The sequence below is a fragment of the Budorcas taxicolor genome, chromosome 15, assembly GCF_023091745.1.
Source record: "Budorcas taxicolor isolate Tak-1 chromosome 15, Takin1.1, whole genome shotgun sequence".
NCBI classification, from domain to species: Eukaryota; Metazoa; Chordata; class Mammalia; order Artiodactyla; family Bovidae; genus Budorcas; species Budorcas taxicolor.
The window spans coordinates 34,619,390-34,634,071 of NC_068924.1; the positions used below are offsets into that span (position 1 = coordinate 34,619,390).

Sequence of the window (14,682 nt, forward strand, 5' to 3'; positions counted from 1 at the left end):
ATTCTTCACCATCTCTAGAAAAATAGCATTACTCTGCTGAGTGATTTTTGTGGGGTTTAAGATACATATAAGTAGAACTTTTCTAGATTGCTATAGTCAATTCTAGGATCTATGATTTAAGGGGAAAAAATCTGAAGTGTTTGGAGGAGTATGCAATGATTATTTTAAAATTTATAAAATGAGAACTGTTTTTAAAATTATTATTAATGTTAAGAGAAGCAATTAAAATTTTGAAGTATTACTGTGGATTTGTTCACTTAGCAGCTGTAAGCATGCTACAATAGGGGTAGGAAATTAAATATTATTTCCCAACCTCCCTTGCAGCTAGGATTCCATATATGATTGGTTCAAATAATTGGTTGCACTCACTTCAAACTTTTACTCAGAGCTGAGTTCCATGGGGAGAGAAGCAGGACATGAAGTATCCACTGGTGCTGATCTAAAGTGTGTTAGTGGTGGTGTTCTGGAACTGGTAACTTCATGGCTTCCTAATCCAGTGGGTGGCTTCCTGATTTAGCAAACAGCTTCTCAATTGTTCCTAAAGCAGCAGCTTCTTCGGCAGCCTAGTCTTGTGATGCAGTTCCTAGAAGCTCAGCCTAAGTTCCATTCTTTCAGCCCTCCCAAAGATGCTGTGAGCTATCTATACACCCCTCCCACATTAATTCCATTCTGTTTGACAGCTGAAGAGGATTCAATGACCTGCAATGAACAATCTTAACCTATACAGAATTTGGTAACTAGACGTAAGGTATAGCAAGTAAAGAGATATTAAGAATAGAACTTGCTTAGTTGAGGAGGTCAGGTTTGGGGCAGTGATATCTCATGCAAACTCAGGATAAGGTATCAGAGAAAATGGTAATAGAATTTCAGAATGCTAGCACGTGTAGGCTCTTTCAGCAAAGTCCAACAAGACAGATGTGACTTAGGCTAAGGATGGTCAGGTCTAGAGAGATGGAAGGGAATGTAGCTTTGCTGAGAGAACTGCCATCTATCTACCACATAAATTGATAAAGTCCCAAATCTGGAGCCCTGAAGAACTAAAAAAGGCAACTACTGTACTACCATACTCCAGACTGAAACAATTATAAATAAAAGTTCTGAGGAAGCTGCTAAAGCTTTCACAACCTTTCCAAGAACCTTCCCTTAAGGATTTTCTGCCAAGTAATGGGAACCATCCTAAAGAAAAACATCAGAGTAAGACTGTTGTTATCCCATCCCAGCCTACAGTTCAAAACAATACTAAGTAGGTCCCACTCATTTAAGACCCAAAGGGAGAGAAAGAACATAGAGGCCAGCAAGTAAAAGATGAGGTTCTTTGTTAAAAGCAATCGTGATAAGATCTTTGTGGTTTCTCATGGTAATAATTAAAGAAAACTGACCAGAGACCTACTAAGTTTTTAGGGAACTGTTTTGCCAAAAAGCAGAAGAAAACAAAATACAAATAAAAACCCTAAGCCCAAGCTGAAACAGCTGTAACTTTCTAAAACAATTCCCAAGGCCCTAAACCCATAATAACAGGAAGAAAAGTGTGAAAGCTGTCCACTCTTCAAGAAGGGGACACTTTCCAAAGGCCACTTGTGTCCTTGAAGGTTACTGGGCAATAAAAACATCCTAGAGGGCAATGCCAAGGGCCCCTGAGGACATAAGATGAGGGAGTTCCTCCCAGAAAGGTGAAGCAGGGGTTGCCTGATAGAAAAGCCAAAGAATGTTATTTATGGGCAGAGCAGAGAGCTATTAGCACCTTGCTAGTTTTGCCACAGAATATATATTTTTAATTTCCATGGATGTATGACTGCTATGTTTCCTGTTTTCCTCTTTTCTAAAAGGTTGATTTTGCTGCAGTTACCCTGTACCTATTTCGTTATGCATATGGGGCTCAGGGGGCAGACACGCTGCTTTTTAGTTTGCAAGTGGTGGGAACGTAAGAAACCACATTCTATCCTCATGAAGGGGACTATACTCAGATATCATACGCTTTGTGTTACAGTTATTAATGGATTCGATTTTGGTGGTTTCCTTTTGTGGTAGGGGAAGTCAGCGTTCTCTGTTTCAGAAGAATGTACAGATATTTAGGTCACCAAAAGGCTGATTAAGTTTTCAGAGCTGTAGTTGCCCATCAAATATTCCCCTTTCCCTTCTGAAACGGAATTTTTCCCTAGCTAAAGAATCCTAATTTTTAGCTGGTCTCACTTACACTGGATTTCTCAGCTTCCCTAGCAGCTAGATGGCAATGTGACACAGCTCTGGCCAACAAGATGTAAATTCAAATGCTCTGGGAAAACTGGATCCAGGACGCTGACTCAGCTGGGGAAATTTCCTTTGCTTGCCCTTCGCCCATTGCTTCCAAAAGCCACTTTGGACAATGAAAATGAAATAACTTGAGAATAAAAACCATGCAACGAGGAGAGCAGAGCAGAAAGATGGGAACCTGGACACTACCTACTTACAGATTTCTTTTATGTAAAAGGCAAAAACTCTTCTTTAGTTAAACCAGCATTCTCTTTGGCTTTTCTGTTACATGTAGCAAAACCTGATCTTCAATGATAGAGCATAATGCAAAAATATTGTAAATGAAAAATGACCTTAAGGGGTAGGAGAAGCTGTTTGTTAGAAGAATTTCTAGCAGTTAGTATTGCTGAAAGTTAAAAGTTTCAGGAAAAAGTTACCAGCAAACACTGGGGAATACTATGGTATTCTCAGGAGAAGAATCATTAATATCAAAGAGACTTTTATTGAGAGAGGGGATGATAAGCACCCATAAGAGTATCTATCTTTATGAATAAGTGAAAGCAATTTATTTTAAAAGCAATGGATGGAACTTTCTCACTTAAATAGTTACTAATAATTTCATTAAATTATGGCATAGGCTGCTTAATTAAATAACTAAAGGAGAACAAGGGGAAAAGAAGGGAGGTATGAAAATGACAGCAGGTATTGAGTTTGTTTCCTTCCTGGTTCTGATAGGCTTCAATCCTTAAATATCTGTGTTAAAAGAAATATGTTCCCGTTTAAAAAGTATCTTCCTTTATTCCACATATGCTTTAAAATATTTATTGAGCAGAGGAGAAGGAAGGGAGGCAAAAAGATGACACAGATGATGATTCAACAATTTTCTTCCAAGTTCTGGTGGACTTCAAACTTTAAATGTCTGTACAAAAGAAAAATATATGCCCTTATTTTAAAGGTATCTTCCTTTACTCTAAATATTATTTTATACATAGACATATTGAGTATTTGTTTCTTAACTATGCTTAACCACAGATCACAATCTAAAAACATGTTCTCTGATAATATCAATAATTGATTAGGAAGAATTATGAGTAATATTGAAAAAAATCATTTTACCATGTATATGGCTATCAAATTACATAGCTTTTGAAATGTACTAGTATATAAAGATTTTAGAGGCATTTTCATTTTTCTATAATACAAATTGCTCTGTTTCTACACATAAAGAGAAAGTAGCACAGATATTAGTGATTTGAATATGTATTTGTAACAAAAGTAAATTTCTATTTATTCCATTTTTAAAAATTTTCTCAAACAAACAAAATTACATACGTGGCTAAATCTTTGATTCTCCACCAGGTGCTGATGGGGAAATCTGTTGTAATTTTTTTTGTTCCATCTGCTGTACAACCTAGTGAATGGAAAAAGAATGTCTTAAAAGTAAGTATTATTTTCTCTGATATGGATGACCTTTGCCAAAGGACAACAAACTAACTAAAAATTGTTTTCCAAAATGAGATATTCACATTCTAAAATTTAGGGCAACTACTATCAGCAATTATATGCCAATAAAATGGACAACTTGGAAGAAATGGACAAATTCTTAGAAAAGTACAACTTTCCAAAACTGATCCAGGAAGAAATAGAAAATCTTAACAGACCCATCAGAAGCACAGAAATTGAAACTGTAATCAGAAATCATTCAGCAAACAAAAGCCCAGGTCCAGACAGCTTCACAGCTGAATTCTACCAAAAATTTAGAGAAGAGCTAACACCTATCCTACTCAAACTCTTCCAGAAAATTGCAGAGGAAGGTAAACTTTCAAACTTATTCTATGAGGCCACCATCACCCTAATACCAAAACCTGACAAAGATGCCACAAAAAAAGAAAACTATAGGCCAATATCACTGATGAACATAGATGCAAAAATCCTTAACAAAATTCTAGCAATCAGAATCCAACAACACATTAAAAAGATCATACACCATGACCAAGTGGGCTTTATCCCAGGGATGCAAAGATTCTTCAATATCTGCAAATCAATCAATGTAATAAATCACATTAACAAATTGAAAAAGAAAAGCCATATGATCATCTCAATAGATACAGAGAAGGCCTTTGACAAAATCCAACATCCACTTATGATAAAAACTCTCCAGAAAGCAGGAATACAAGAAACATACCTCAACATAATAAAAGCTATATATGACAAACCCACAGCAAATATTATCCTCAATAGTGAAAAACTGAAAGCATTTCCCCTAAAGTCAGGAACAAGACAAGGGTGCCCACTTTCACCACCACTATTCAACACAGTTTTGAAAGTTTTGGCCACAGCAATCAGAGCAGAAAAAGAAATAAAAGGAATCCAAATTGGAAAAGAAGAATAAAACTCTCACTGTTTGCAGATGACATGATCCTCTACATAGAAAACCCTAAAGACTCCACCAGAAAATTACTAGAGCTAATCAATGAATATAGTAAAGTTGCAGGATATAAAATCAACACACAGATATCCATTGCATTCCTATACTAATAATGAGAAAATAGAAAAATTAAGGAAAAAATTCCATTCACCATTGCAACAAAAAGAATAAAACACTTAGGAATATATCTACCTAAAGAAACGAAAGACCTATATATAGAAAACTATAAAACACTGGTGAAAGAAATCAAAGAGGACACTAATAGATGGAGAAATATACCATGTTCATGGATCAGAAGAATCAATATAGTGAAAATGAGTATACTACCCCAAAGCAATCTATAGATTCAATGCAATCCCTATCAAGCTACCAATAGTATTTTTCAGAGAACTAGAACAAATAATTTCACAATTTGTAAGGAAATACAAAAAAACCTCGAATAGCCAAAGCAATCCTGAGAAAGAAGAATGGAACTGGAGAAATCAACCTGCCTGACTTCAAGCTCTACTACAAAGCCACAATCGTCAAGGCAGTATGGTACTGGCACAAAGACAGAAACATAGATCAATGGAACAAAATACAAAGCCCAGAGATAAATCACACACCTATGGACACCTTATCTTTGACAAAGGAGGCAAGAATATACAATGTAGAAAAGACAATCTCTTTAACAAGTGGTGCTGGGAAAACTGGTCAACCACTTGTAAAAGAATGAAACTAGAACACTTTCTAACACCATACACAAAAACAAACTCAAAATAGATTAAAGATCTAAACGTAAGACCAGAAACTATAAAACTCCTAGAGGAGAACATAGGCAAAACACTCTCCGATGTAAATCACAGCAGGATCCTCCATGACCCACCTCCAAGAATATTGGAAATAAAAGCAAAAATAAACAAATGGGACCTAATTAAAATTAAAAGCTTCAGCACAACAAAGGAAACTATAAGCAAGGTGAAAAGACAGCCTTCAGAATGGGAGAAAATAATAGCAAATGAAGCAACTAACAAACAACTAATCTCAAAAATATACAAGCAACTCCTGCAGCTCAATTCCAGAAAAATAAAAGACCCAATCAAAAAATGGGCCAAAGAACTAAACAGACATTTCTCCAGAGAAGACATACAGATGGCTAACAAACACATGAAAAGATGCTCAACATCACTCATTATCAGAGAAATGCAAATCAAAACCACAATGAGGTACCATTTCACGCCAGTCAGAATGGCTGTTATCTAAAAGTCTACAAGCAATAAATGCTGGAGAGGGTGTGGAGAAAAGGGTACCCTCTTACACTGTTGGTGGGAATGCAAACTAGTACAGCCACTATGGAGAACAGTGTGGAGATTCCTTAAAAAACTGGAAATTGCCTTATGACCCAGCAATCCCACTACTGGGCATACACACCGAGGAAACCAGAATTGAAAGAGACACGTGTACCCCAATGTTCATCACAGCACTGTTTATAATAGCCAGGACATGGAAGCAGCCTAGATGTCCATCAGCAGATGAATGGATAAGAAAGCTGTGGTACATATACACAGTGGAGTATTACTCAGCCATTAAAAAGAATACATTTGAATCAGTTCTAATGAGGTAGGTGAAACTGGAGCCTATTATACAGAGTGAAGTAAGCCAGAAAGAAAAACACCAATACAGTATACTAACATATATATAGGGAATTTAGAAAGATGGCAATGATAACCCTGTATGTGAGACAGCAAAAGAGATACAGATGTATAGAACAGTCTTTCAGACTCTGTGGGAGAGGAAGAGGGTGGGATGATTTAGGAGAATGGCATTGAAACATGTATAATATCATATATGAAATGAATCGCCAGTCCAGGTTCAATGCAGGAGACAGGATGCTTGGGGCTGGTGTACTGGGATGACCTAGAGGGATGGTATGGGGAGGGAGGTGGGAGGGGGGTTCAGGATGGGGAACACGTGTACACTGTGGCAGATTCATGTTGCTGTATGGCAAAACCAATACAATATTGTAAAGTAATTAGCCTCCAATTAAAATAAATAAATTTATATTAAAAAAATAATAAAATTTAGGGCAGTCAACAATGCCATTTAAAAAATAATAAAATTTAAAATATAACATCTAATTTAAACATTATAGTACAAAAACAGAGGTATGTAGCAAAGACCCTAGAATCCTTTTTAATGCCACAAGCCTTTTACAAAATACCACCTGATGGTATTCCAGCTTCTGAGCCTCAAGTTGTTCATGCTGACGTTGTAGGTCTTCTTTTTGTTTCTGAAGCTCATCTGCCTTTTCCTTAAGTTTACTTTCTTGTACGGAGATAAGATTTTCATATTCCTTCAGTTCTTCCTCTGTGAAGAACTGTTGCTGGTCCAATGTCTAAAAGACAAAAAAAATGAGAAAAGAATAACTTTAGAAATAAAACATAAAGCTCTGATTCAGCTTTCAAATTCTGTGGTTAACAAAGTACAAAACAATATCTAAAGTATTATATCTTTGGGGTAAGAAAGAAGGGGAAAAAGAAAATATAAACTTGTATTTTATCTGGGCAAAAAGTATGACAGGAAGGAAAACTCCAGAAACTACTGAGACTGGTTATTGGTCCATGAATCAAGGTAAATTGGAAGTGGTCAAACAGGAGATGGCCAAAGGAGACATCGACATTTTAGGAATCAGTGAAATAAAATGGACCAGAATGGACAAATTTAATTCAGATGACCATTATATCTACTACTGTGGGCGAGAATCCCTTAGAAGAAACAGAGTATCCTCATAGTCAACAAAAGAGTTTGAAATGCAGTACTTGGGTGCAATCTCAAAAATGACAAGAATGATCTCTGTTCGTTTCCAAGGCAAACCATTCAATATCACAGTAATCTAAGTCTATCCCCCAAGCAGTAATGCTGAAGAAGCTGAAGTTGAATGATTCTATGAAGACCTACAAGACCTTCTAGAACTAACACCCAGAAAAGATGTCCTTCTCATCACAGAGACTGGAATGCAAAAGTAGGAAGTCAAGAGATACCTGGAGTAATAGGAATATTTGGCCTTGGAGTACAAAATGAATCAGGGCAAAGGCTAACAGAGTTTTGCCAAGAGAATGCACTGGTCATAGCAAATACCCTTTTCCAACAACACAAGAGAAGACTCTACACATGGACATTACCAGATGATCAATACCAAAATCAGATTGATTATATTCCTCAAAGCCAAAGATGGAGAAGCTCTACACAGTCAGCAAAAACAAGACTGGAAGCTGACTGGCTCAGATCATGAACTTCTTATTGCCAAATTCAAACTGAAACTGAAGAAAGTAGGGAAAACCACTAGACCATTCAGGTACGACCTAAAGCAAATCCCTTATGATTACACAGTGGAAGTGGCAAACAGACTCAAGGGATTAGATTGCTTGAAAAACTATGGACAGAGGTTTGTGACATTGTACAGGAGGCAGGGATCAAGACCATCTCCAAAAAAAGAAATGTAAAAAGGCAAAATGGTTGTCTGAGGAGGCCTTACAAATAGCTGAGAAAAGAAGAGAACCTAAAGGCAAAGGAGAAAAGGAAAGATATACCCATCGGAATGCAGAGTTCCAAAGAACAGCAAGGAGAGGTAAGAAAGCATTCCTCAGTGATCAGTGCAAAGAAATAGACGAAAACAATAGAATGGGAAAGACTAGAGATCTCGTCAAGAAAATTAGAGATACCAAGGGAACACTTCATGCAAAGATGGGCACAATAAAGGACAGAAATGGTATGGACCTAACATAAGGAGAAGATATTAAGATGAGGTGGCAACAATACACAAAACAACTATACAAAAAAGATCTCCATAACCCAGAGAAACAAAATGGTGTGATCACTCACCTAGAGCCAGGCATCCTGAAATGCGAAGTCAAGTGGGCCTTAAGAAGCATCACTACAAACAAAGCTAGTGGAGGTGATGGAATTCCAATTGAGCTATTTCAAATCCTAAAAGAGGATGCTGTTAAAGAGCCACACTCAATATGTCAGCAAATTTGGAAAACTCAGCAGTGTCCACAGGACTGGAAAAGGTCAGTTTTCACTACAATCCCAAAGAAAGGCAATGCCAAAGAATGTTCAAATTATCATACAATTGCACTCATCTCACAGGCTAGCAAAGTAATGCTCAAAATTCTCCAATTGAGGCTTCAACAGTATGTGAACTGTGAACTTCCAGATGTTCAAGCTGGATTTAGAAAAGGCAGAGGAACCAGAGATCAAATTGCCAACATCTTTTGGATCATTGAAAAAGCAAGAGAGTTCCAGAAGAACATCTACTTCTGCTTTATTGGCTATGCCAAAGCCTTTGACTGTGTGGATCACAATAAACTGTGGAAAATTCTGAAAGAGATGGAAATACCAGACCAACTTACATGCCTCCTGAGAAATCTGTTTGCAGGTCAAGAAGCAACAGTTAGAACTGGACAGGGAACAACAGATGGGTTTCAAATTGGGAAAGGATTACATAAAGGCTGTATATTTTCACCCTGCTTATTTAACTTATATGCAGAGTACATTATGTGAAATGCCAGGCTGGATGAAGCACAAGCTGGAATCAAGACTGCCAGGAGAAATATCAATAACCTCAAAGATGCAGATGACACCAGCTTTATGGCAGAAAGTGAAGAACTAAAGAGCCTCTTGGTGAAAGTGAAAGAGGAGAGTGAGAAAGTTGGCTTAAAGCTCAACATTCAGAAAACTAAGATCATGGCATCCAGTCCTATCACTTCATGGCAAATAGATGGGGAAACAGTGGAAACAGTGGTTAACTTTATTTGGGGGGGGGGCTCCAAAATAACTGCAAATGGTGACTGCAGCCATGAAATGAAAAGACGCTTACTCCTTGGAAGGAAAGTTATGATCAACCTAGACAGCATATTAAAAAGCAGAGACATTACTTTGCCAATAAAGGTCCGTCTAGTCAAGGCTATGGTTTTTCCAGTAGTCATGTATGGATGTGAGAGCTGGACTATAAAGAAAGCTGAAGGCTGAATAATTGATGCTTTTGAACTGTGGTGTTGGAGAAGACTCCTGAGAGTCCCTTGGACTGCAAGGAGATCCAACCAGTCAATCCTAAAGAAAATCGGTCCTGAACATTCATTGGAAGGACTGATGCTGAAGTTGAAACTCCAGTACTTTGGCCACCTGATGAGAAGAACTGACTCATTGGAAAAGACCCTGATGCTGGGAAAGATCAAAGGCAGGAGGAGAAGGGGACAACAGAGGACAAGATCATTGGATGGCATCACCAACTCGATGGACATGAGTTTGAGCAAGCTCCAGGAATTGGTGATGAACAGGGAAGCCTGGCATGCTGCAGTCCATGGGGTTGCAGAGAGTTGGATAGGACTGAGCAACTGAACTGAACTGAATGAGATTGGTCACCTACAGAATAAACAGAGAACTGGGTGGTAAGGACAAAGAAAATGTGAGAAAGAAAATCATACTTCTTTGAATAAATCTTTTTTGCACAGATGTGATTGCTGGTAATATGTCAATGTTTCACATGTTCAATAAATAAATAAATAAAATCCATAAAGACAGAAAACTTCTCCATATTGAATACAAATAGAAACAAATAAATAATACTTTTAAGTGAACAAAATACTTCACAGAATGGGGAGGGGAAAAAAAGAACTAATCCAAGAAACTTGTGATCACAGTATTTGGACTATATGCGCTTAGGCTAAGACAATGACAAAAAATGTAAACAAATATTAAAGTCTGGTTTTTCAGAGATATTGATTAGCAATTCTGAAACTTTTTATAAATCCTATGATTGAAGAAATAAGTAAATATTATTCCCATCAAAAACCTAACAAATATTCCCTTGGTCCTGGTAATACTACATTGAGGATCTATTTTATAAAATAAACTTGAACACAGAAAAACTTTATATAAAAATGTGCTAATAGCAGCACTATCTTTTTAAGTAACAATAAAAGACTGGAAATAACCTAAATGTCTAACCCTGAGAAAACTGTTAAGTACCTCCAAAGTTATTAAAACAATGCTTACCAATACTTTTGATATGATGTTGAATGATTCTTTTTTAAGTATTCTGGCAGTGGATTAGACAAGTTACTTTTCATATTACCAAAGGTAAAATAGTAATTTTACATTGGTAAATTTGGATGACACCACCTTAACCAAATAATCAAAGTTAACCTAGCCAGTTATAGAAATAATCAGCAGCATATGCTTCTTGATATGATGCACTTAACATCACCTCAGTGATATTCCTACCAAAAGTAGGAATCATAAAGAAACAGCAGACAAATTCAGACTGAGGGTTATTCCACATAATAACTGGTCCGTACTTTTAAAAAATATCAGTTACTTCATGCAAATAGAGGGAGAAAAAGAGGGAGATAGTGACAGATTTCCTCCTCTTGGGCTCTAAAATCACTGCAGATAGTGAATGCAGCCACGAAATTGAAGATGTTTGCTTCTTGGCAGGAAAGTTATAACAAACCTAGATAGTGTGTTGAAAAGGAGAGACATTACTCCTCTGACAAAGGTCTGTATAGTCAAGGCTATGGTCTTCCCGGTGGTCACATATGGCTGTGAGAGCTGGACCATAAAGAAGGTGGAGCGCCAAAGAATTGATACCTTTGAACTGTGGTGCTGGAGGAGACTCCTGAGAATCCCTTGTACAGCAAGGAGATCAAACTAATCAATCTTAAGAGAAATCAACCCTGAATATTCCTTGGCAGGACTGATGCTGAAGCTGAAACTCCAGTATTTTGGTCATCTGATGGGAACAACTGACTCATTGGAAAAGTCCCTGATGCTTGGAAAGATTGAGGGCAGAAGGATAAGAGGATATTGGAGGATGAGATGGCTGGATGGCATCACCAATGCAATGAACATGAACTTGGGCAAACTTCGGGAGATGGTGAGGGACACAGAGGCCTGGCATGCTGCAGTCCATGGGGTCGCAAAGTCAGACACAACTGGGCGACTGAACAACTTTTTAGAAATATCAATGCTATGAGATACAGAGACTCAGAAACTTTCAGATTCACTAGAAAGACAGTACAACTAAATCCAATGCATGATCTTGGATTTTCCTTTGTAAAGGACAATACAGGGAAAATTGACAAAAATCTCAGTAAAATCTAGAGATTAGAGAATAGTATTGTGTGTAACATTGATAGTCTTACTGTGATTATATAAGATAAATCTTTGCAGAAAAAACACCCTCAAGTATTTAAGGTTAAAGCAGCATCATGTGCAACTCTCAAAAAAAAAAAAAGGTGTTCAGGAATTCCTTGTTTATTCTTGTAGATTTTTTTGTAAATCTGAAATTAAGTCAAAGTGAAAAAGGTATGTAATTATCTATTGATCCAGTTCACCACAAGCACTCAATCCCTTGAGTGCTTGTTGTTCAAATAATCTGAGCATTCTTCTTCTTCACCAATGTCCAGAAATAGTTGAAATGTTAGACAAAAACTTAAAACAAAAAAGAAGCTGATTTATTTAATTTGAAACTAAGATGACCAATTGTCCCAATTTGTCTAAGACCATCCAGGTTAAAACACTGAAAAGTTACACATCCTGGGAAATTCCTCAATCCAACGCAAACCAGGACAGTTGGCCACCTTATTTCAAACTAACTAAAAAGGTAATTTTATTTTATATAGGAAAAGACAGTGTTCTCTTTTCAGTCTACTTTGGCTAGTACCTCTCAACCATTTTTTTCAAGACGTGTCTGCACTCACTTATACACAGTAAACTATGATATAAATTCAAATACCTTTGGTGGGGAGCAAATTGGCAGCTATGTTTAGAAACTAAAACCTTCTCATAAAACTTGAGAAAAGTTCTATTCCTAGGAATTAATCTTAGGGAAATCATCACAGATGCCCCAAAATGCATGAACAAATGGATAGTTATCACAATTTTACTTATCACAGCAAAAAAAAAAAAATAGTCTAAACCTGGAAGAATGGCTATAAAAATTATGCTATCACACAACTGCATACTAAGTTGTCATTTTTTAAATGATGATTTTGAGACATGGCTTTGGAAATTTTTCATGAACTATCACTAAATTTTACAACATAGAATTTCACAAAGTCATTTATATAGTATAAAGCCATTTAAAACATATATAGATATGAATTTTTATATATATGTAAACTAAAAATGGGACAGACACTATTTATACACTGTATGCTATATATATGCATAATACTAAATACACAAAGGATTTCCAAACTTGCATAACACAAAGCATAATTTGTGTCTACTTCTGGATGGTACAATTACATGTAACTTCCACTTCACTCTTCAAATGTATCCATATTTTTAATTTTCAAGAATGAACATAATTTTACACTTAAGTACAATTTTAAAAAGACTTCTAATTACATGCAATGTGATTACTAGTAGAGATCAGCTGCCACAGCTTTTCAAGAAATCGAGTTCATTATTTTACAGTGACATTTTATGTGAAAAGCCAATATGGTAAAACTATCCATGCAAACATAATGGCAAACAAAAGTTAAAAGGGAATAAACTGATATAAATTTCTTGAACCATACATCCCATTTCAAGTAGGTTGTCTTACCTCCCAGCTATCTGGCTCTAAGAATTCCTTTTTTTCTGTAGCTTTTAAAAATTCCTCTAGCGTCACCAATCGGTCTTCATTAGTATCAACCTGATTAAAGGAAAATGTATATGTAAAGTAAAATAACTCTTTCTCATTATTTAGACACTAGAAATTCTTCTAATAGATGCTGCTACATAAACATACAGCAATTAGCATTAGCCTAACATCCATAGAAACTGAGGGAAAAAAAACAAAGCAACACTCAATACCATACTAGAATCAGAAAATAGATAACTTTCTCTTCTATATAATTCAAATTTGAAAATACCTGAAATCCCCAAAGATCACCAAGTTTGAGTCTGCAGATATGACTGATTAGACTAATATTATTTTCCTTCCTCCTTGAATTACAAATTCAAAAGGAATTTATAATTCCTTTTGAAGCTAAGGGCTTGGGCAACCATCTTTCCAGCAAGAGGACTTTTTCAGGCAAGAATAAGAGTTTAAGTTAAATACTCACAGCATTTTTTTCCTAAAAACAAACAACTAACTAAATCAAAGATGAAGTTGACAACCTTTCTAAATCCTTTTCAGTGGCTCTTATAGACTATGGCAAATTCAGTTACAAAATCAAACTCTATGATGGCCAAAGAAATTCATTTGTTATGTAAGATGCCAGCACTCAACAGAAATCCTAGTTTACCATGAAAAGCTCAAATATCAGGTGAAAATCACTGAAGCAATGCAGTGGGCTTGGGGAATTCCCTGGTGGTCTAACAGTTAGGACTCCACACTTTCACTGCCAAGGGTCTGGGTTCAAGCCATGGTCAGGGAACTAAGATCCCACAAGCTAATCACACAAGCTGTGCAGTACAGACAAAAACAAAAACCATGGGCTTAAGTTATCCTGTCTATGATAGCTCTTTCAGAGTTTTTAGCTTAATAACATGAACAAGAAATAAATATTTGTTGTTATAAACCATTAAGGCATTGAGTTTTTAATTTCTTAGCAAAAGTTAATTTTTTACTTCTAAAGAAGGTTTTATAGCATTCTTTTATATGCAGAGCATCTTAATCTTTAAAACATTTTAAGGTAGTTACAAAATAATTTTATTTACACTAAGGGACTCTACTGACAATTATGAATCAAAAATGCAAAGTACAATTATATATCTATTCTGTATATTTGTTTTCTATTTAACAATAAGATTTATTGCAAGAACTTGAATAATCCGCAGAAGTAACAGGTAAACATTTCAAACATACCTCATTCATTACATGTTCCCTCATTCTAAGCCTTTCTTCCTCCATTTCTACCATATCATCCTCTTCATTTTTGGGGTCATATACTTTCTCCAACTAAAAAGAAAATTTTAAAACCAACATAAAAGAAAGGAAGGTAATAGAAGGAAAAAAGAGAGAGCAAAGCCACTGAATACTTAATGAACTC

At 36.2% G+C, this 14,682-nt stretch overlaps 1 protein-coding gene across 1 annotated transcript in view; it reads right to left on the reverse strand.

The window, feature by feature from the left end:
* Positions 1-3,073: 3,073 nt before the first annotated feature.
* The window catches only part of NUCB2 (nucleobindin 2), a 42,201-nt gene continuing 30,592 nt past the window's right edge, over positions 3,074-14,682 (reverse strand). Inside the window, exons 10-14 of the mRNA XM_052652994.1 lie at positions 14,499-14,591; positions 13,251-13,340; positions 6,861-7,031; positions 3,562-3,640; positions 3,074-3,148 (exon numbers count right to left, since the gene is read on the reverse strand). Of these exons, the coding sequence (XP_052508954.1) occupies positions 3,566-3,640; positions 6,861-7,031; positions 13,251-13,340; positions 14,499-14,591 (429 nt within the window). The 3' untranslated portion in view covers positions 3,074-3,148; positions 3,562-3,565. The remainder of the gene's footprint in view (positions 3,149-3,561; positions 3,641-6,860; positions 7,032-13,250; positions 13,341-14,498; positions 14,592-14,682) is intronic.